The sequence below is a fragment of the Lonchura striata genome, chromosome 18 (genome assembly GCF_046129695.1).
Source record: "Lonchura striata isolate bLonStr1 chromosome 18, bLonStr1.mat, whole genome shotgun sequence".
Classification (NCBI taxonomy): Eukaryota; Metazoa; Chordata; class Aves; order Passeriformes; family Estrildidae; genus Lonchura; species Lonchura striata.
The window spans coordinates 12,719,124-12,742,306 of NC_134620.1; the positions used below are offsets into that span (position 1 = coordinate 12,719,124).

The 23,183-nt window shown below is 45.2% G+C and overlaps 3 protein-coding genes and 1 long non-coding RNA gene across 5 annotated transcripts in view; 2 read left to right on the plus strand and 2 right to left on the minus strand.

Moving 5' to 3' along the window:
* ATP2A2 (ATPase sarcoplasmic/endoplasmic reticulum Ca2+ transporting 2) overlaps positions 1-3,517 on the plus strand; it is a 42,278-nt gene extending 38,761 nt beyond the window's left edge. For both annotated transcript variants that reach the window (XR_002465638.2, XM_021532729.2), the window contains exon 21: positions 2,413-3,517. Coding sequence is in view for 1 of the 2 variants with exons in the window: in XM_021532729.2 (XP_021388404.1) it covers positions 2,413-2,426 (14 nt within the window). In the remaining variant the exon portion in view is untranslated. The remainder of the gene's footprint in view (positions 1-2,412) is intronic.
* Positions 3,518-7,504: 3,987 nt separating this feature from the next.
* ANAPC7 (anaphase promoting complex subunit 7) lies at positions 7,505-16,309 on the minus strand. The gene is made up of 11 exons (XM_021532810.3): positions 16,072-16,309; positions 14,834-15,020; positions 14,235-14,354; positions 13,022-13,133; positions 12,618-12,771; positions 12,380-12,522; positions 12,029-12,146; positions 11,479-11,675; positions 10,586-10,810; positions 10,020-10,170; positions 7,505-9,152 (listed from the first exon to the last, which is right to left on the minus strand). The coding sequence occupies exons 1-11, from the start codon at positions 16,170-16,172 to the stop codon at positions 8,963-8,965; spliced, it is 1,698 nt and encodes a 565-aa protein (XP_021388485.1). The 5' UTR covers positions 16,173-16,309; the 3' UTR covers positions 7,505-8,962.
* Positions 16,310-16,387: 78 nt separating this feature from the next.
* Positions 16,388-21,819, plus strand: LOC116184180 (uncharacterized). Its single transcript, XR_004148929.2, has 3 exons — positions 16,388-17,374; positions 17,478-17,628; positions 21,734-21,819. It is a non-coding gene; the product is annotated as an uncharacterized LOC116184180 (long non-coding RNA).
* On the minus strand, positions 18,102-22,715 carry ARPC3 (actin related protein 2/3 complex subunit 3). The gene is made up of 7 exons (XM_021532730.3): positions 22,605-22,715; positions 21,482-21,581; positions 20,445-20,521; positions 20,112-20,180; positions 19,715-19,841; positions 19,308-19,402; positions 18,102-18,583 (listed from the first exon to the last, which is right to left on the minus strand). The coding sequence occupies exons 1-7, from the start codon at positions 22,608-22,610 to the stop codon at positions 18,521-18,523; spliced, it is 537 nt and encodes a 178-aa protein (XP_021388405.1). The 5' UTR covers positions 22,611-22,715; the 3' UTR covers positions 18,102-18,520.
* Between the last annotated feature and the right edge of the window lie 468 nt (positions 22,716-23,183).

The following is a 23,183-nucleotide window of genomic DNA, read 5'->3' on the forward strand; positions in this document are numbered from 1 at the left end:
AGAAGCTGAAGGGGAAAATGACTGTCAATAAGTAGATTTAAAATATTCAGAATTCAGCACCTTCTCTGTTGGATCTGTCAATGTTGAAGATGAATCTTGCTGCTTGTCATGGATCTCCATAGAGATCTGAGGGCTCATTCGTGCCTCTGTCTCTTGAGGTAGGGCCTTGTGTTCTTGGACTTTGCCTTGAAATCTGGATGAGTGGAGGCAAATGGAGATGTTTGGATCCATCCCTACAGGCTCCTGAACTTACAGAACAGTCAGGTTTTACAAGGTGCTACTTCAGAGCCCAGGCAATCTTCATCTGCCCTGTTTTTCTTCTGTTTCTCCCAGTCTTGTCCAAGTTTTCCTGGAGAAATGGAGCCATGGGGTTCCCCAGGATCAGCAGCTGCAGATCTCGGGTTGGATGGCAGCTGTGCTGTGCTTCCAGGGTTCTGTTCTCCAGATGCTGTAAATCCCACCCTTGGCTGGTTGGATGTCCACACCTACCATGAGCTTCCCCCTGGGTGATGAAGCATCCTGCCCTGGCATCACACCCTTGTGATCCTGGAGCTGGGGTGCCAGGTCTGGGCTTCAGCCCTGGCAGCTGAGCAGGCTGGGGGAAGCTGCAGGAAGAGCCTAAGGAGCTGAGGGCTTTTCTGTCATAGGAAGTACAGAACTGCAGTGCAAAGTTTGTCATTTTTGCAGGAAATGTCTGAACTAAAGTGTTTATCCTTAGTTGTATAGATCCTGTCATCCTTCAGCCTCAGTCTTTTCAGCTGGAGAAGCCAGGAAGGGAGGCCTTTTTAGGACAGAGTCATTTGCCAACATCTCAAAGTCAAAACTCATTTGTTTCCCCAGAAGTTTCCTCTCCAACCTCCCCAGCTGGGGTTGAAGGAGGTAACTCCTATTGAACCATGTTAGCCCACAAACAGCAGCCCTTGTTCAAGCAGGACTAACTGATAATTCCCCAGGCTTGATCTCCCACTCCATTCTTACAAAATAACTTCATATTTTTTGTTTCTCTTTGCTCCCATCTCACCGAGCTTTTTCATCTCTGCTGTTTCCTGGATTCCTTGGTGCCCTCACACATCACTGCTTATTCTCTCCTGTGAGAGGGGTGTGTAAGAGCAGGATCAATCGTGTGATTGATGCTGCCTTATGCTGGGAACACCAGGAAGGATATTGGCTTGTGCTGGGAACCCACTGGGGTTTGGAATGAGAGCAGCTCCTCCTGACTCCTGTGTTCTGTAGCAAGGAGGATGCTCAGGCAGCTGCAGTCATGCAATGAATTTTTAGACAGGAACTCTTGTCTTTGCAGTGCCTTGGGCTCTCTCTGCTTTCACGTGTGAGCAATCCAAAGTGCTGAGCTACACAACGAGCTGCTCCTTCTTGCTGGCATCCAAGCAATAAAAATAGTTCATACTTGGTTTCCCAAAACGTTATTGCAAATAAATGAGTACGAAAGAGGCTGCAGAAAAACATTTCTACCGGTCTGTCAAAGTGCTCCGAGGCGTGTGTTGGTAGAGAGGCTGCTGGGGAGGTTCCTGGTACGAAATGAGTTTTTAATCTGATGATAGAATGCAGTACAGCAGGGCCAGCCCAAGACAGCTCGAGCCCAGAGCTGATGGTACACAGCCCAAGGGGGCTCAATTTGCTGAGATGAAGGGAGGTAAAACCAATAGAGTCGTCTGTCTCTTGCACCTGTCTTGTTTACTTTTTTGCACTTCTAACCATTAACTGTTTCCCTAATCTCTGCTAATTACATCCTTAATTGCATTAATATGCATTTTCAAATCTTAGCAGGAGAGCCCAAATTTTAGTGTTGAAGCAGTGTTTGGAAGAGCTTCCCTGGAGCTGTAGGGACTCAGAGCAGTCTCTCCAGACACAAGGCTGACCTTATGCTGTGGTAGGGGTGAAGTACAGCAGGAGCTTTAGGACCTTGTACTCTATCCTTTGCCTACACATAATCCGTGTAGTTTAATGACTTCTCCAAAGCTTTCCTACTGCTTCCCAGAACAAGCTGCCTGACTTGGAAAAGGGACATTGTTAGGTCACTTTGGGGCCAATCCTGCCCTAATGCCTCGACTGAAACAAACAAATGGAACTTGAAAGTAAAAATTCCAAAGAAGTGAGAATTGTCTGTTGCCACTGGTCAGGCAAAAGCTAATTAAATGTGTCTTAATTGTTTTTCACTGCAGTCTTAGTAGGAAGCGCTGGCTCTGATGATAATCAAGGGAGCTGAGCCTTAATCCAGAGGATTCTGAGTTTCAAGAACAAAGTAACCTGAGAGTGTCCCTTCAATGACAGAGCAGCCAGTTAGCAAACTTAACATTCTTTCTTCTGTCACTGTTGATCTTAGTCTTGCTTGTATAATGATACTTAGCATTCATCCTTTCATTAACTGATGCCTTTTCTTTCTTTCCTTTTCAGCAATACTGGAGTAATCGCTTCCTAAACAATTTTGCAGAAATGTAAGGTTGTTTTGTTGCGTGCATGTGTTTTTAGCAACACATCTACCAAAACTTCTGCATGTATCGTGTAAAGATTCTTTGCTTTCCCTTAAAAACAAAACTCATTGTGTTCTCTGTGGAAGAAATGTGTGGTACCATTAGGACTCCATGATACAGATGTACAAACGTGCAATATAGCTTACCGAGTCGGAACTCTCTCCAGAGAAGTTGGGTTTCTGTGCTGCATGGAGAAGAGTTTGGTTATCCTTGAACAAGAATTGCGGAGCTGTCAGCCGATTTCCATATTCCTGTATGTAAAACGTCCGTTTATACAATGTACAATATCAGATAATGCATGCCTTGGGGTGTAGACGGATCTCTCTCTGTATTGTATCATCCAAACATCCTACTCCAACAGCTTCTGTACAATGCTCTCCTATTTATAAATCCATGGAAACGATTACAGATGAATGTTAAACCGTAAGCCTCCACTTCATAACGTTGGATTTTTTTTTATCATCTGTGCAAATCAACCTCTTTTGCACTGTAATGTAACTTATTTAAATCTAAGGCAGTAAGACAGATGTTGGTGCAATACAAAATATCGTGATGCATTTATCTAAAAAGCAACAACGACGTAGCCAGTTCCCACAGCTGCATGTGTGACCTTTAGAAGTTGTAAATAAGATCAATTGTCTATTGACATGCTGACAGTAAAGGAGCATCACACCTAGTTTCATTTGTATCAGGTAAATAAATTTATTCTACAATACGTACTCGGCGTGTTATTTGATGCACTTTGTTTCCTGCAGGTCCGTGCGCAGGCACTGCAGCGCGCTCTTATTTTAATGCCAGGATGACACTTTTTAGCACCAACACCATTGCAATCTTTCCTCCTAGAACTATGCAGATGCAGCTGCTCCTCGGCAGTATTGACCTCTTCGCTGGTGTGATTTCCTCTGTCCAGGGGCTTGTGTGTGTGTTTAAGGGACACTGTCAAGTACTTTGATCACTCAGTTTTTTTAAAATGCTCCATTGTTTGTAAAATCCCTCTGAGAAACGCAAAATAAACAATTCTTTCCCAACTACATCTTTATATTTTTTTTGTCCGTTTCTAGTTTCTAAATTGCCCCAGCTTTAAAGTAGCTCCTGGTCTCTTCCCTTTCCGTAGGCAAAAGGAAGATGAGCCAAATGGGTTTGCTCCAAACCACACCACGAGCATCCTGCTGGGAGTGCTTGGCAGTTTGGGCTCACTCCCTTCCCCAGACCAGGGGCTGCTCTGCCACGAGCTCACAAGGCTGCTGCTGGGCAAGGCTAAAGCACTCCCAGGGTAAAAGCTGGAATTTCCAAGTATCCTGTAATGCTCTGCTCAAAGCCCGAACACCAGATTTTGTTTGGAATCAGAGACAATTTAGGAATGTATTTTACGTTAAATGTAATGCCTCTTAGCCTCCAGCCCCTGATAGCAGCACCCTGCTGGCAAACAGCGTTATCCTAATGAGGTGACACATCTGAGACCCTTCAACCGCAGCAGTGTGAGGTTTAAAAATAAAAGGCTCGAATTCCATGGTCCAGCAGCTCTATAGGATGTGTGTTAACGCATCGGGCCGAGCTGCTGGCGGCTGCTTCCACCTATGGAAGTGCTGTGCCGGCAGGCTGAGCTCTGCTGCTCGCCCCGGGGCTGTCGGAGCCCGGCTCTGCTCTCCCTTATCTCCCGCGGCTCTTCCCGCAGCCGCATTCAGAGCACGGCCAGCGCTGCCAGCAGCGCCCCGAGCCCGGGGGAAGAGCATCTCCGGCCTCTCACCTCTCAGCCTGGCCGGGAAAACCTTTCTCAGCCTCCCTCCAGCCCGGCTGCGCTCCTGGCCCCGTTTTCTGCGTGTGGAACTTGTCCCCAGCACGGTGCCCAAAGGAAAGCTCAGCCCCGATGGGAAATCGTTATTCAGCACCAGCCCGTGCTGCTGTCACAGCGAGCTGCACTCCTCGGCTGGTGAGCAGCTCCTGAGCCAACTCACACCAACTCAGCCTGAAACATTTCTTTAAATGATGATCTGCAAGTTTAAGCAGAATGAGTCCCCCAGCTGGAGGACAGCCATGTGAGGAGAACGTGATGCTCAGTGGGTTGCCAAGGTGCTCAGTGTGAGAATATGTGGTAAGAGATGCTGAAATAAACAGCTTCATCTTCCCCCTCCTCCTCCTCCTCTCCTCCCTGCCAACCCCCAGCTCTAAAGCACCACATGGATGAGCCCACTGACAGCACAGAGCAAAGAAACCACTCCCCACAGCTCAAGTTATGAGGCATTATGGACATATTACATTAAACTCTAAATACAGAGGGCAGGCAATATCCCTATTTTTACCTCGAGGTGAATTTGAGTATCATTAGAGCCCACGTCCACCCCCAAGAGAGGGGGTGAGAAATGAGAGCAGCTCTGAGCACCTGAGGACATTTTCTAAAAGATTTCATCCCAACAGTTTACCCACATAGAGGTGCAGAGAAGACTTCCAACATCAATTTATCAGGCCCCTGGATTTTACCTCATACCCCAAACCATCACCCTGTTTGCCACATTGCAATTTTGATGGGATGATAGGTGAGGAAAAGGAATCTGATCTCCAAACTCATAAAAGTCCTTGGCCCCTCTGGAAGCTCTTGGAAAGAGAGGCTTGTACAGAGTAAACACCCACTGGGGACCCACTCCACACCCCTGACTTTGCAAAGCAAAGGCCAGGCTCAAGCCAGTGAGAGAAAAGAGATTATTCTTTCTATTTTGAAGTTCCATCAAGTGACAGGGACTGGCCAAAGGGCTTTCCTTAATACATAAATTGTTACACTGACGTTCCCCAGGTGTACATTTTATTTTTCTCTGTTTGCACCAAAATAACTCTATTTTATTATCAATTTCCTCCCTAAACAACCCAGTCTTATATACATCCTTGCCTCCTTTTGGCCAGCTTCCAAAGGACATTTTAACCAACTCAGGCTGTTTAGTTTGAAATCACAGGTTTATACTAAGTTTAAGCCCTCCTAAGATCACTAAATTTAAGACCCATGGAGACTGCAGATCTGGGTTTTTAAAATATATTTGGTGGTGGTATGTTTGTGTAACCTGAAGTAACAATGGCAGACACAGCCTTTCAGATTTCCTTACCACTGAGATCTAAATGAGGGAATAAGGTTTGCTGAATCAGAAATCCTGCCTGCTTCTGCCCTGGATGGATCAGTTTCCACATCACTGAGCTCCTGAAAAGCAGGAAGGGAAGAATCACAACACAAAGAGGCTTAATGAGGAAGACAGTTACTGAAAGGGGGGAAAAAAGTCCTAGTTAATCAAAAATCTCTCTGTAACCAGCAAGCAGCAGCAGAAAAAGAAGATTCTGCTGCAATTCAACAGAGAACACTGATATTGGCCAGCAGTCCTCAGTCCCTCCGTTATTTCTGCTTCACAATTCCAGGATTCCCATGATCTAGAAATCTTCAAAATTAGAAACACTGCCAGTATTGCAGGTGTTATCAGCACATGATAAGAGTAAATGCATTATTTAGGCAATTTCTAACCACACCACAAATGTGTGCTGCTTTCAGACTGGTAAATTCAGCCTTCTAGCCCTTAGCCAAGTCTATGTACAGTCTGAAGAAATTCTGTCCCTTTCCTATCACTTCCTGTCAAAGTAGGAAAGCATGAAAAGGTAGTAATGAAATATGTGATTTAAATTGAAGGATTTCAGGCAAACAGGGGCACTCTGCCCTTACCCAGCACCTCAGACACACCAACACTTCACAGTACAACTGGATGGCAACAGAATTCTTGCCTCATGTGCAAACTGTTTCACTCCCATCACTGATCTAACACAGCCTGAACTTCAGTTCTTGGCTTTGTGATCTTTTCTTCTCAGGTGCAGAGCATGTGATTGAGGCAGGGAATGAGGTCAGCTGCTTATTAAGGGCTAATTGTTATATTCCCTGAACTAAATGCCTGTAACTGCACTGGAGAGTACCAGACCTGTGCAGAACCAGAGATCACATTCTAAAATTAAAGCAGTAATGAAGGCTCATTAATAGGCAAGCAGAATCCCTCTAGAATTCTGAAGTGAGGGCCAAATATATCTCTCTCCACAATCTCAACATGTGTGGCACCTCAAAGTTCCACAGCCACGGTGCAGCTCTTAGCAAAGATCACACACAGCTACGTAAGCCCAACACATCAGGTACTTACCAGCCTTCATCTGCACACTCTGACAACTTCTCATTTCCAGTAAGGAACCAAGTTCTCAGGAAACCAAAGCTGTGAGGGTACAAATCACTTTTAACAGCCATCTCTAGGTGTTCTGAGCTGTGCCTGGACTTGTTTGCTCAAGCTGCACTCAAAGACTCATCTTGAAGTAGTTTTAGTTTCCTGCCTGTTCTAAAAGCAGAGATTATCAGATTATCTACAAACACACTACAGAATGGTTTCAGTAGAACTGTGGCTCTCCAGTTTCCTCTTCTATGTAAACACTTCAGAGAAATGTGCAAAGACAGTGGTTTCCACCTGAAAAGAACAACCTATTCAAAGGAACTATTAGAATTAAATGGCTGAAAAATACAGCACATATCTCATATACTCCTCATCAATTAAATGTATCCTGCCTTTAGTTTAGTAACCCAACTCAATTTTCATTCTCAGCAGAGGTCTGGAATACAACTAGAAAGCTAATGCAGCTACCCAGCTTTGAGCTGGTGAATGCTGAGTTTGAGGAGAAAGCAAAGTTTTTTTAATATAAAAATAGATGCTTTGAATATCTTGCACGTTTTTTCTGTTATGAGACACGTGATGAGCTGAAATCCATTCAGTGCATCCCACAGCAATGGCAAAGATATGAAGAGGACAAAAGCCTTTTGTTAATTAAAGTCATTAATGAAATATTTGCTCTCCCTGAGACGTTACACATTTGGTGAATCTGCTCACTGGAAGAGCAGGAGCAGCTTGTGCCAACTCAACTGCCACGACAGCTTTGCTTTGCTGTTCTTCCCCTACCACCTTCAAAGAACCAAAACTCAGTTTGGTATTTTGGAAACTCTAAAGCCCACAGAATTCCAGAGAGAACAGACAAGCAGCTGTTTTATTTTCTTAAATGGATGAACTATTGGACTCCTCCTCTGTAAGCCATGACACACCAGAACATTTCCAAAACAGACAATAATCTCCCTCTTTTGTTGTGCATTTTTGATGCAACATCACAGAGGGATATTTACCCATATCTGCCTTTCAGGGAGAAGCTTCTTTTCCATGTCATGTATTTGTAACAAACAGCCATTCTTCCTCCAACTGATACTCAAAACTATTTTTTTAGCTTTCTAAAAGGTCTGTGTGCTCCAGCATACCTATGGTAACAAAATAAATACAAAAGGACTTAAACTCTTGATATAAAGATTATAAAACCACATTTTGGTAAAGACTAAGGGAATCAGAACTGTAAGAAAAATAAGTAATTCCTCTTCCCACACATCAAGCCCACAGAACTGAAACAGTTTCTAGATTACCCAAAGCAGTTCACCCTTGAAATGCTGAGGTTAGGAATTTGTACATGAAGCAATTTGGCTTCAAAAGGTGAGGGAAAAAAGTAATGAATTCAAAAATTACCTGACAAAGCCAGGAAATATATAAACATGGAAAAAACCAGGACAATATGTGTATTTGCATAATTTAACATTTCTTCAGCAGTGCAAGGGAAGAGGGATTAATTCTTTTTATAGCATTTTAAATGTCAGTGCTGTACACAGAATGTAAAGTGCTTTGAGTCACTGCTGCAAAACCTTCCAGGAACATACTGAAATAAAACTAAACTGCATTTTAAAATACATGTTCATGTACAGACTTGAAGTGATTGCAGAGTTTAGTAAGGATTGAAGAAATTACTTTAATTCTCCACCACTGGCTCAATTCTGTGCACAGACAAATCAATCAGCTAGAAAAAGTGTCTGGGAAGTCCAAGTTGCTTATTGTCCCAAATTTATTGTGGACAGCACAGGTAATGCCCTGGAAAAAGACTAATTAATTCAAGAAACAGCAAAAGAAAAGTGCTGCTTTCAGCCACACCCAAGTAGCTCCCCCAGACTTCACTGGGAGCAGCTCCCCCAGACTCAAATGGCTGAACACAAATGAGCAAGGCCTTTCCCACAAAGGAATACAAACCACTGTATTTACAACTTGCCCAAGCACACTCAGCCTGGACAGAACTCAGACATTGTTTTCATCACAAACAACAGGCTCGTTACACACCTCAGATTCTGATGGTTTTAGTTTTAGCAGGAATTTTTCAAAATAAAAGTTGCAAATAACCTTGGATGCAGTTAGTCCCTTACACTTAATAAATAAGAAGCATCAAGAATCTCCACAGTATTGAGATGCACAGAGCTACTAACTGCTTTCAGAGTCTATTAAAAAAAAAATCAAGTCCTTTGTTACTGAAAGAGAATCAGAGTTTCTGTTCTTCTAAGAAGAGTGGCCCCAGTGGTGTGTTCAAGTGCCAAAAGAAGCAGCAGGAGGCTTTTACTGCATCCCAAACCACTGTTCTTGATCTGCCCACTGAGCTGCTTCACTGTCACTGCCTTCCAAGTCCCCCTCTTCCCCACTTCCCTCCATGTCATCCACATCCTCTTCCTGGGTGGCATCTGTTGGACTTTCCTCTTTTTCCATTTTCTGCAATCCTTCCAGTGACTTCTGATCGTTTGGATCCAAACTGAAGAAAGGAAGGAAAATAAAGCATTGTCTTGAAACTTTTTTCTCTTTGTGGCCTCAGTGTAAAGAGTAACAATAAAATCTCATCCTGTTGTCTGCACTTCCTGTTTAACACCATCAAGAAGCTTATTTTAGGTGATGATGCAACTTCCCCTTGAGCTGCTCTAACACTGAGTCTTAAACCTCTTTATAAAACAGTTCTGATCCCAGAGAACACGTTTATCTAAACATCCCACTCTTCCAGAAAACTTAGTCACCTCTCCCAACAATACTAATTATAAAGCATCATGAAAGCAGTAAAAATTTAAATTACTCTGACTAAATATAATCTATGCAGGCAAAAACCAGCTGACCCATTTAAACTATGCAAGTTTGCAGGGGACATAATGTGCTGGGTGTAAGGCAAATCGAAGACGTTGCAATCAAAGCATGGGAATATTTAACAAAGTAACACCCTAAAATAGCATTTAGATTATGTTAAGTTGAATCATACTATTTGCATTTATCAAACAGCTCATTTTTATATGCACCCTCTAGTGTAAAAAAATGGATCCTCAAGTCTGACTATAAAATAATTAATAACTATAAATAATTCCATGCCTTAATCCTTTTGTTAGTCAAGGAATCACAAGCCTAGTGACATATTTAGCACTAATACAGTCCTTACATTATGCACTTCTCAGTTTGAAATCTTAAGACCAACCAGTTCACAAACAGGATGTCATTAGTGTGGTTTTGTTATTTTAAGGGAGAATGATGCAAAGCCACCTCTGATTCCCATCCTAATGCTTCAGTAGCTCATCTTTTTACTCAGTGGAACTGATTACTGGTTCTTCTGAACCTCCTGCAGTGCCAGGGTGTGCTTTACCTCAGGGCTATGCTGTACTGGTCCATGGCCTCCTGGTACTCGTTGACAGCCACCAGGAAGTCCCCCAGGATGCGGTGCAGGACACAGTCACTCTGGTTAGCCAGGGCATTCCTCAGCAAGGCAATCCCATCTTCATACTTCTGCTCTCTGCCTGTGCACAGGCAAAACCACTGCTTTCATCAAGAGCTGAGACAAAGCTATAAAAATCACAGTGTTCATGGTCTTCCCAACACAAGGCTGTTTGTCCCTCTAGACCTGTCAGTAGAGCAGTGCTCTGCTTCTTGCAGGATTAACTCTGAACAATTACTTTTTGTTGCAATAGTTGCTACATTCACAATTACATCTACTTTGAAGTCAAACCATTTTTGTTTGCAATTGTAATTTAAATGTAGTATCAACCGCTGGATGCAATTAATTTCTGTGATTTTTTCCCCTCAGGATAGAACTGATAAACCCCTGGACTCTATAATCACTGTCACATCCTTCACGTGGATGTAGTTCCAGAACACCTTTCCATGTACAAGGGTATTTTTAAACAAACCAACCCAGAGGAAAAAGGAACTTACTGAGAAGTTCTGCTTTCTTTACCACAGCTTTAATATAGTCAGGTCTTTGTGTGAGAGCTTTGTCCAGCAACGTTTTTGCCTTTTCCTGCGTGACTGGGTCCTCCAGGCAGACTGTGGCCAGCAGGGTGAGGGTCTGTGCATTTGCCCCCAGGGTTTTGTACACGTTGTTTGCCATCACCATGGCTTCACGGATGCTGTTGGATGCCAGGTAACACTCGATGAGACCTGGTGATGTCAGATTGGAAACACTTCAGGGTTTGAGTCAGCACCTCAGGCACTCAGCCCTCCACTATTATTTGCACTTAGCAGCACTCGGGTGCTGAACAGCTGACACTCCAGTAAGCAAATACACGTTGTAATTGAGAAAGTGCATCTATGCTTGTCAACATACTCATTTACAGATAATTGACTTGATGTTTATTAATGGTCAGGCACTGAAAAAAAACTCCAACCTTAAGTACACCTAATCTAATGGTTTTGTCCAACTCCAATACTGAGAGAATTAATACTTCACCTGGACTCTTCACTACTTGAAGCTGCTGTTGAGATCAACCAGATTTAAATATCTAAACAAATACGACAAAACAAAGGTCCCAGCAGAACGAACCATCAGTTAACGTCATCATCCAAAAGTGAGCTGCTCCAAGCACCAAAGTTTTGCTTCCCTCCAGATGCAACAAAACAAAAAACCCAAGAAAACCCCTTTCTGAACATCACTCTTACAAACCCACGCGTTCTCTCGCATCGCTCGCCCGATCACATCGTAGCTTTTGGGGTAATAATTATTTACAGGAGGGAAGAACTGCTTGGAATGCTGTCCATTCCCTTGCCCCAGCAGCAGCATGGCAGCAGCCCTGGCAGAGAGCAGCTGTGAGCAGCTGCCCAGGGCTCACCCTCGTAGCAGTCGAGGCGGCAGGGCGCCAGGCGGATGGCCTCTCGGAAGTGGATGATGGCCTCCTGCACCCGGCCCATGTTGCGCAGAGCAGCTCCCTTCAGCAGCAGGGCCTGGACACTGTTGCTGTTCAGCTGGATGGCTTTGGCTCCCAAGTATAAGGCACGGGAGTATCTTTTGCTGTAGAAACTGTGACACCTACAGAAAAAGGAGAGGGATTGGAAACACGCGCTGCCTGCGGTGCCTGCGTGCAGTCGTGGGGGTTTTGAACTTGTATTCCAAGTTAAGAAAATAACTTCTTCAGAAATTTAAGAACACCCAGTATAGATATTAAAATTGTTACTATTTAATATATTGCACGGGTGTGTAACTCTAAATTTCACATACAGAAAATAACCACAATAGATATTTACAGAGAGTTACCCAAGGACACAACAGACAGGATAGAAAAGCACCTGCTGAACAAAACAAGCTGAACCACTGTGTCAGCTGTAACCCACCACATTCAGCACACGGAGAGCTGAGGTGAGAAAGAAAAGAATACAACTCACCCAGACACCACCCAGGGCTCTGCATGTTGGTCAGAAATATTGAAGAGCCGGCAGCCCAAGTTCTCCACATCCTCCAGCCGACCCTCACGTGCCAGTAAATAACCATAAACATCCATTCCTAAAGAGACACGTTGGAGGATCAACCCTCAAGAAACAGAAAGCTCTTTCACAAGAAAAAAAAGTCACAAAAACCACAAACACCTACTTTAAACTGTGCAACTACCTAGAAGGGTTCATGATATGCAGCTTCTAAATGACAATTCTGAACTGAAAGCTGGGTAAATAATATAAAATATTCTACTGCGTGCAGCTGTTACTCTTCAGGTCAACCTTCTCTCAGGATTTACTCACCTTTTATTAGGTAAGGATCCAGCATTTGTGCTTGTTCAAATTTTAGGATAGAGTTTTTATTGTCTCCAGCTCTGAAGTATAGGTCTGCTAAGCTCCCCAGCAAGTCCACATTATCCCTCAGCAATGACTTCTTCTCTAAAGAGCTTAAAGGGAAAAAAATGCCTGTTATTTATAAATGACATTTTGAATAGAAGAATTTATATCTGATTTGATTGCACCACGCTCTTCCAACTCTTACCAAATGGTGTTTATTGCTCTGGTGTTGTCTCCAGTATGCACAAAGGCGTATGCCTTGATCCACACGGAGAGCCAATCCAAGTTGGGAATGCTCTGGATTATGTTGATGGTCATGGAGGCCACTTCTGCTCCCTTCACCGACAGCGAGAGCAAGCCTGTTTAGAGGGGTGCATACATCAGCCTCAACCACCCAAAACTGCTTTTGATATAAAGCTTGATATCAAACTGCTTTTAATAAATTGTCCGAGGAGCAGAAACTCCGTCCCTTGACAAACAGCTGGTCACAGGGCTTGCTACATTTTCTACAGTGTGGGTATGACATGCAAATGCATGACAGTTAGAGAAGTGTAATTAAAATTTTAACAGGGCTGAGCACTGCAGGGCTGACAGAGTGCAGACACCCACCTAGGATGGCATCCAGGGCCAAGGGACACTGCCTCAGCACCTCTTTGTAGCTCGTCACCGAGGAGCGCTCCTGGCCTGCCTTCTTGTAGAGATTTGCCAGCATCATATTGATCTGCAGACAACAGAAACGTGGGGACAGTCGAGTGTGAGGAAGGAGAAAGAATCACTAAGAAAGGTCACAACTCTGTCTTCAAGCCTGCCTGCCTCTGTTCTGGGCAGAAGACAAAATAACCTGCATTTCTGAGAACACTCCAAGGTACCATGTAGTACAAAATGGAAGCTGTGGCTTCTTTCTGAGTACAGAAATAAAATCTACATCTTTTGTATGTGCACTGTGCACCTTAAAATGTGTGTTTTGCATCAAAGAAGTCAAAAGATGGGCAAGTACACGGTGCCAAGAAGGATCTGTATATCCATTAATCAGTCCCTTCCAGGAGTCCCTCTGTGTCCATACAAGTGTTTGAATTAGCTTAGCAAGTCAGAGAAAGTTTCCATTCAGCTCCTGAAAGGAGCCATGATTGACCAAAGAACAGAAATTATCTGAGCTCCTCACAACACAAGTAGCTGGTTTCTGCTGCAGCATTTTCATTTGCTGGTCTATACAAGTAAAAAGTTTGCTTTTCTCAATCTTTTCTTCTTTTTCTGTTTTGCAAGTTGGTCAGAACACTCAGACATTAACTGGAGTTTAAGCCATGTACACTTTTAGGACAATTTAACATGAAACACAGCTGACTGATCTGATGTGTTAATCTTTTAAGCCCTTCTGAGTAACAGAGCCAGCGAGGAAAGACTCCACAGATTTGGCACTGCAGACCACAAAGGGATCTAAATATTTAACATTATCTAAACTGTTGTTGAACAGGATTAAAAGATTTTAAAAGATGGAGCACTAGCAAACTTTCTACTTGCCAAAGTCTCCAGCCTTTCAAGGATTTGGCATTGCCCCAACTATACAAGAAGTTAATAAAATGCACAAAACATTTATTTCCTTCTTTTTTTTTTTTTTTTTTTTTTTTAAATTCCTTCTAGCAGAGAAAATACAAAATTGTTATTATTTTAAAGAAAAGGGTCCATATCAGCTAATTTAAGATTAGGAAATGATACCAAGCAATATTTAACTAATGAAGAAGACATAATGCCATTAAATCTACATAATATGTTCTACCCTATATACACTGACCACGAGGCTGTGACAAAAACCTGCCAGATTTACCTTTGGAGTTCTCTGCCTGGAAGGAATCCCATCAAGAATAGCAATGGCATCTTTATCTTGCTTCAGCATTGTGTAACATTCAGCCATTTTGTATTTCACTTCAATTTCTGATGGTAAACACTGAAACAAAAAATAAAATATTTAAATATGATGTTGGTTCAATCAGGTATGAAAAATTTCATAAGGTTTCCTCATAAATATTTATACTGTGTTGAAAAATAACTGGTGCATGTAAGTTAACACTGCAACTCACTACTAGTTCATATTATTCTTGTATTCAAATTAAAAGTACAAAGTACACATACAGAAAAATTTAATGCTGGAGATCATTTTAAGTTTTGCATTAGAAAGCACCACAGATATTATCCCACTAATTAGCCTTAAATGTCAGGTTTATTTGATAAATGAACAATCTAAGGTGGTTAAAAGACATGTAAAGGTGATGCTCAGGGATGTGGTTAGTGATGCACTTGGCAGAGGATTCAGCCTCAAGGATCTCTTCCAGTGAAAATTGAGTCAGCAACATGAAATGGCAGGGGGAACGTGATCGCTTGATGCAGCACATTATCAATTAATAATTATTATCAATTCTTAAATACCTGGCTTTGGGGTGTGGATGCAGCATTCCCAGTAGAAGGCCTGACTTTGGAGGTTTTACTTAAGGCTTTTTTCTGCTGTAAGGCCATGGTGTACTTGCTGACAGCATTCCTGTACTCCTTGTCATGGAAGAGGGAATCTGCGTGGTAGACAAGGAGCTGGTACTTCTGAGAGGGAGAGAACAGCTCCCTGCAAGAAATACACACAGAGAGGCTGAGATCAGATGGCTGCAAAGGAATCCAAACCTTACAGATCCAAAGTATTTGTAGCTTTGGTTTGTGTGGCTTCCATTGCAACTGCTGCAGCTCCTCCACTGCACTGAAGGACCACTGAGTAACAGCTTTGACTCCTCACACAGGGCTTATCTCACCAATTTCTTTTATCTGTAAACAAACAAACCCAACAGCCACTCCTGACACCTCATCAGCAACAGCAGCTCAATGTTTGGCTGCTTGGGCACAGCCCTCATCCTTTCTGTAACAAGCATGGGGCTGTAAATATCCATTACACTGCACCAACTTTCTCCTAGGATTCATTCACTTTTTATTAGGTAAGGATCCAGCATTTTGCCCATTCAGATTTTAGAACAGGCTTTTGTTTGAACTCAAGTTTAAAAGAACAGTGTTTTGTTTGGACTCAGGTTTAAAAGGCAACCCAGCCTGTACAGCAGTTGTGGTCCTAGTCCCTGTTCCTACATTATAAAAACCCCTAATATAATATTGTTCTGTGTGCAGAACAAATGACCCAACTGTGGCCTTCCAGGACCTGAAGGGAGCCAACAAAAACCATGGAGAGACAATTTATAAGGACCTGGAGTGCCAGGACAAGGGGGAATGGCTTCACACTGACAGAGGGCAGCTTTAGATTGGGTATCAGTAAAAATTATTCCTTGTGAGAGTGGGAAGGCCCTGGCAAAAGTCGTCCAGAGACGCTGTGGCACCCCTTGGAAGTGTCCAAGGCCAGGCTGGACAGGGCTTGGAGCAACCTGGGATAATGAAAGATGTCCATGCCTAAGGCAGGAGGGCTGAAACAAAACAATCTTCAAGGTTCCTTCTTTGCTGATTCTGTGATTCTCTGCCATGATACCCACGCTGTAGTGGGCACCACAAAGGGGCGGTGATGCCGATACCCGAACAGAGGCGGGCTCCATCCCCGGCAGGGACAGGGACAGGACAGGGCCCGCCCAGGAGCGGCCCCGCTCCCTCACGCCCCTCACGCCCGCTGCCGGCGGGGCACTCACGGGTTATTGCCGCTCATGGTGAGGAGCAGCCCGCTGAGCAGCCGCACGTTGGAGTGCAGCCCGGCGGCCGCCATCTCGCGCACGTGCTCCACCACACTCATGCTGCCGCCGGCGGGGCGGAGGGGACAGGACGGGGCGAGGGAGGAACCGGGAGAGACCCCGAGCGAGGAACCGGGAGAGAGCCCGAGCGAGGAACCGGCCCCGGCGCCGCCGCCGCTCCAAAATGGCGCCTCGCAGGGGTCCTCGCGCGCCGCCGCCCGCAGGCGGCCGAGGCGCTGCCCGCGCGGCCCGGCAGGCGCGCGGAGGGCAGCCCGCGCCGAGGGGCCCTGGCGGCGGCGGGCCGGGCGTGAGGGGAGCCGCTCTGCCGCCAGGTGTGAGGAGCGAAAGAGCCTTCCTGCTTCCCGTGGCAATACTGGGGCACCAGCTAGGTACTCATATGGAAATGGAAGTTAGGTAATTGCTCTGTTTGTTTTCTCTACCCCACCCATGCTGCCGTTCTAAGACGGAAACCTGGGAACCATGGGAGCGTGTTTTCGGGGATAAGGACACCCTCGATGGAAACCTAAACACAGTAGAGGGGGCTGGGCAGGTACGGTTCGCTGGCTGAGGAAGAGGGAACCACATCCCTGATCGACGTTTGACCTGTCACTATCACCTACATAAGACTGGACTGGAGTGGGCTGTGGGAAGCAGGAATAAAGAGGCAAGATTTTTGTGGTGTTACCAGGAGGAAAGGACAGTCTGCTGATGAGGACTTCAGCCACAGACTGCACACCTCTTCACCCTTCAGCTACCAGTGTGCCACAGAGACTTCAGGGACAGACTCTGCACGCCTTCTCCCCCTTCGCCTACCTGGAAAAAGCTACAACAACGGGGGTGAGCTCCGTGTCGAGCCCCCTGCCCAGCTGATCTTTTTAATAAAGAGCTGAACATTAATAAAGGCATAAGCCCTGTTCATTTCACCAGACACACACTGTCCGTGCCTCCACAGCTCCTGAGTCCAACCCTTGTCCTTCTGCCAATATGCTGATTGTTGGAGAAAAACCTTTCAAAACCTGTATTTCTTCTGGGAAATGCCTCACTAGGCCTTCTGTTAACTACAAGGATAGACTGAGAGATGAATAATAAACTTTATTTTCCCACCTTTGTTACAGAAACATTTTAAAACATGGGCTACACTATTCCTAAAAATGGAATCAGTGAGAACTTTCAGTTTGCACATGCCATCACTGCTATTGGGAGAGGAACGCAGCTCTCAGCAGACAAATCCAGCAGGCAGCAAAACATCAGCACTGGGCTTCAGGTAACACTAAAAGTGTGTTAGTGCTGTGTGGTGACTGTGACACGCATCCTGCCATTGAGAGACAAAACCTACATAAACTAAAAGTGGATTTGTATTCTTCCAGAAATCCCCAGGACAGCCACTTTTTACCAGTTTGTGAGTGTTTGAATGCACCATCAGAAGGCAGCCACAGACCCAGCTGTGTGGGATCTGTGTTACCCTGTAAAGGCATTTTGGGAGCACAGCTCTGAGGAGACAGACTGCTAAACAAACAGGTAAATGGCTACAAACTGCAGGCCTGGCACTTATCCCAGTTTTCAGTGAGAATGATTCACTTCCTACTGATTAATGTTACACAGTAATCATGGAATCACAGGATGGTTGGAAGAGACCTTAAAAATCATTCCACCCATGGGCAGGGACAACTTCCACTATCCCAAGTTGCTCCAACCCCCATCCAACCTGTCCTTAAACACTTCCAGGGATGGGGCAGCCACAGCTTCTCTGGGCACCCTGTGCCAGGGCCTCCCCACCCTCACAGGGAAGATTTTTTTTCCAGAATCCAATCTAATCCTGCTCTCTGCCAGTTCAAAGCCACTCTCCCTTGTCCTGGCACTCCAGGCTCGTGTTGGCTCCCTTCATGTCCTGGAAGGCCACAATTAGGTCACCCCAAAGCCTTTCACCAAGGAGAAGAAAACCTCTTTGATTTCTTTGAAGGCTGTCCATAAGACACACAGTAGTTACCACGTTCATTACAAGCAAATTTTATTGAAAACAAGGTAAAAATCACTGCACTGGACAACACAGCGTGAGAGGTCTGTTTTCCCTGGACACACGACACCCAGACTCCAGCCAGCAGAGCAATGACACAGCTCCCCTGCCCCACAGCCAAGCCCACTTCTTCTCTTAAATACAAGCCCTGTTTTAAATGCTGTAGCCACGACTACAAAGCACCTTGCATCTGAAACAGCACGTTAGAAATCACTTATTAAGCACCAGCTTAATAATATTTGCTTACACAACTTATCTTTTTGTTCTCCCTCTATCACTCATTGACAGGTTTGGTTTTTTCTTTTTTTTTTTTTTTTTTTTTTTTATGTATCCAAAACAAAGGCAAAAGACAAAACATCTTGCTGTGGAAATGCTTAAAGTTGTTGCCACTTTGCTTCACTGCCCAGGGCCTGAGAGACTCTTGTTCATGAACTGCCTCTTCACAAAGCAGATCCACCACTGCAGAAGGAAGTACAGAGTCAGAAAATCAGAAGTGGTTTCCAATGACTGAAGTATTCAATCTCTGACACAAAACAAATATTTTACACATAGTTTTACACACTGGTTTCTACTTAAATTGAGGTGAACAAGACAACAGGAATGGACACAATGAGTTCATATTACAGGACTTATGGGAAATTCTACTTTGTCTTATTTTACTTTTATTGTATTTTATCATAAATGAGGGATGCATCAGGAAGCTATGCCTTTGAAAGTAAATTTGCCTAAGTGATTTTGACACTAAATGCAGTCACATTTGCACATGAAACATGTGAACACTCAGGAGGTGACTCATTCATTGATTAGCGATTTTTTCAATCTGGACATGAGGCAAAACAATCGACTTCAAAGCAGCTCTCACATCAGAGCTGCAGGGAAGAGACACAGCACCTCTCCTGCTTGTGAACTCCATTTGCAACCCCAGCCACGAGCAGATGTGCAGTGCTTTGAAGAGCTGAACCAGACACCTCTTATTACTGCCCTGCTTTTGAAAGCAACCCAAAGTGGCATTCACTGTCATATCACATTAGATTAAACTTATTGATAACTTGCAGCTGCCATTTCACTGCAGAATCAGACAGGCTTGGCTGAAGTTTCTCACCCCCTTGTCTCACTTCTCACGTAGCTGAACAAACTCCCCCAAGCTCTCACTAACTCCGTGCTGATGCCACTGAGGTCTCACCTTGCTTGGCTTGTCGCTCTGAGGATCAAACACTTTGTCACAAAGGCGAAGGCCGGTTTCTTGCCTCAGCTGCTGCAGGTAGGCCCTCATCACCTCTGAAAGCAGCACAGCAAAACCAAGCTAAACTGGGCAGCACCAACCCAAACTGGATTTAACAGGGACACATCAGACATCGCTGCTTAAAGCAGAGAGGGAGTTTCACATCTGCAGGCACTCCCAGCTGGCTGAGTTGATTAGCTCGATTTATCTATAGAACCAGGGGAATCCTCAAGGTCAGAAAATCCAGCTTGTGCTGCCTTCAGAAGACAGACTGCAGATTTAGAAGATTTAGGTTTAAAGTAACTAACTGCAGTCATAAAAGTGCAGTTAATCAAGTGTGACCCTCAGAGGCCCTGGGTCAGCCTTACCTTCCTCCTGCTTGTTGGCAGGTTTGGCATAAATGGCGTTCAGTGGAAAGCCAGGCTCCCCTGGGATTGGGAAGTTAGTGATTCCTAGTGTGTACATTTCCTTCTCTCCCTGGCCTTTGGAGTTGCACTGGAAGAACCAGGCAAACAATGGGTTAGCAGTTATGAACAAAAACTGACACAGCATTAGACCCAAATATTTTACAAATCTGGAATATGAATACTCATCAAGAGCAACACAGCACATCCACAGCCTTGAGGTATTGGAGGCTCTGACAACTGGGACTGGGGTGAACAGGATTATCTGTTCCCCTGGAAGGAGAATATCAGGAAATCCTTTCCTTAGAACAATTCTCAGAACAGACTGTTTCCCACCTGCACAGGAATTCAGTTTTCTTACCTTTTGCAGCTTTTTCAGGCACTCAGAAATGTAGAGGGTCACATAGATCAGTGTTCTGTCAGCTTCATTCTGCAAAACAAGAGCAGGAACTCTTAGATGACAGCACTTTGTGGAACTGATAAAGTCTGAAACAGGAATTAATTCAAGCCATTTTGGGCTATAGTTTCCCCATGAGAGAGAGATTTGCAATTCATGACATTTACCCAACTTTAAAGATTAAGTGGAAGGGGAGTTTTTGTGATCTTCTTAAAATTACTTCCTTGAAAATAAATTTATATTCACAGAACCAACCCTCCAAAGAACTAGAATATACTCAGTATCTCAAAAAATTACCTTAATTTCATAATTTTTGAAGAAAACATTAGCTTTGAAGTAGTAGATGGCTTCATCTATAATATCTGTGTCCTTAGCTATAAAGAAGAGATAGAGTTAAGGAGTGCTCTGTTACACTACATTTGTCATAACTTTTACTCATTGAAATATATAAATAAGGATTACTGCAAGAACAAAACCATGGTATTTACAAAAAGCAGAAGTCAGCACCACGTAACAGAAAACTTCTGAAACACCATGAGTTCAGACTGTAATATTTAAGCTTCCTACTCCTTTCTCCTTCCCCTCTGATATGTCACTTCACAAATAGCAGCAATTCAGCAGTTCCTCACTTTTCTACCACTTTTGAGTAACTCATCACAGTTTTAACATCATAAAAGGATAGAAAAAAAGTTTTTGGAGAAAGCACATCACTCGGATTCCATTATCCTCTTCAAATAAAGGAGGGGGGCAGAACACAGTGACAATCTGACCTTTGTTACCATCCAAGACTGCTTAAATCCAGAAACGTTTCCTTTCCATTTCCCTTTCCAAACTGAATCCCACATTTCTGGGGAATACCACACCTGGGAAGTTCAGGTGTTGAAAGGGAACGTGTGCCTGTGGGCCCTCTCGGGGTGCCTGGAACTTCACTGCAGTTTTTGAAGCCCCACACCCGTAAGTGCTGCTGTCCCTCAGAGCAGCCCAGAGCACGAGTTCTCTGCAGCTGAACCACTTCCTCTGACACAGAGGCTTCACACCACCACAGCCTCCTCAAAACCCTGCTCAGGAGCACAGGGGGAGGCACCAGAACAGCAGCCAGAGGCTTGGATTACTGAAACCCCTAACTCAGCACAACACGGAGCACAATTATCTGTGCATAATTATTTTCTACAATTTGCACAACTGAAGTAGTTGAAAACTTTCCTCCTCTCTAAACTGCGAATCTTTCTATTTCCCACCAGTGATTCTTCTCATCACTCTTAATGGGGTTGTCTTAGAGCAACCCCTGAGGTGATGAGCTACATCCAGTAATTCAGAGATTATTATAATCTTACTTTCTCGAGGTGCTGGGCCCTTGAACTGGCTTCTGATGGGTAACAGTGCCATGTTCCCAATCAGCTTGGTGTCTGAGTCCATTAAAGTGGAGTGGTAAGCCTAGAGACAGGGAGAGCTGGTTATTGATCCTACTGAAAATGGACATTTCCATATCCATTCACATGTCTTCATCAAACAGGAGTCACAGCCTAGTTCATTATGATGCTTCCATCATTTTTTCCTTGCACAAGCAATTGCTATTTTCTCTTTAGGTCCAGATCTTAGTGCCATTCTGGTGAAGACCAGGAAAGCACCAGGAGATGGGATAAAATCTGTGTTGTTGGTCTGCAGGCACAGTTCATCCCCAGGCTGCCTCATCCTGTTACCCCATCCTGGCTGCACCAAGGGGTAACAGCCCTGCTCACCTGCCTGAGTTTTGGGGCATTGCACTGAAAGTTAGTTGGTCATTAAAAAATAGGTAATTTAATTCCACGACTGGCTATTAATAGTAGATAATTATAAATAAAAGCAGGCTCAGTGCAGTAAAAAAAAAAATCAACAAAAGCAACAAAAGTGATTTAAGTGACAAACAAACCAGCTTTCCGCATACAACAAATTCTCCCTGAAAAACCGATTTTAAACAACTAAGGAGTTTAGTTCTAGGCACTTTCCAAGGTGCTGTGCAAGCCACTGGGAATCCCTCATCTCACAACCCACCCTCTGTGGGGGGGCAGAGGAGGATGTGACTGGGAGAGGCTGGATGTATAAAAAGCAGTTTATTTCACTGAGAGGTGGCGTGAGCAAAGCCGGGGCAAAGCCCTGCTGTGACCGCCCTCTCCCCCGCTGCTGCCGGGGCTCGCACCCTCCCGGCTGCGGGTGGATCCCTGGCAGGGGGAGGAGGAGGAGGAAGAGGAAGAGGAAGGCGCTGCCTTGCAGCAGCCTCCCATGAAGAGCCATCCCCGCTCTCAGCAGCGCTCCCCGCAGCTGCAGCCCCTCGTTCCCCCGCAGTGCCCCGGCCGGACCCCGCAGCGAGCAGAGCCCGTTCCCCGGCCGGGATCGCCGCCCCCGGCCCCGCCGCCCCGCGCCCTCCCGCCCGCGCTGCCGCCGCCGGGGCCGCGCGGCGCCGGGCGCGGAGCCGCTCACCGGCATCTCGAAGGGCAGCAGGCGGCTCGGCGGGGCCGGGCGGGAGGGGAGCGGGGCGAGCCGGGCAGGACAGCGGGCACAGAGCTTCCTCCTCCGCTACGCTGCAGGAAATGAGGCAGCGGCAGAGGCGGTGCGAGGAGGAGCCGCGCACCGCCCCGGAGGCAGCGCACCGGGAAGGGATCCCGGGAGGCAGCGCCGTGCCCCGGCACTGCCCGTACGGGGAGCGGCCACGGAGAGGCACTGCTGTCCCAGGGCACTGCCGGTCCCGGGAGGGGCACCGCCCGCTCGGGGAAGGGGTCCCGGGATGCTTCGCTGGCCGCTGGTTTTCTCCCCTGGGTGTTTCCAGCACGGCACTTCGTGCAAGGAAACACAAAACGGGTCCAAACGCGCTGTGTTCAGAGGGACACACTATTTTAGGGTGCACACTCAAATTGCTATCAATTGCTTCCCTGATATCCAGCGTTGCTGAAATTGTTCCCTGGTATCTGACTCCCGGCATGAGTCAGGGAGACAAAGTGGGGAGGTTTGGAAGGTGAGTCACAATAATTCAACTGCAAGGCTGGGGTTTATCCTTTCAAC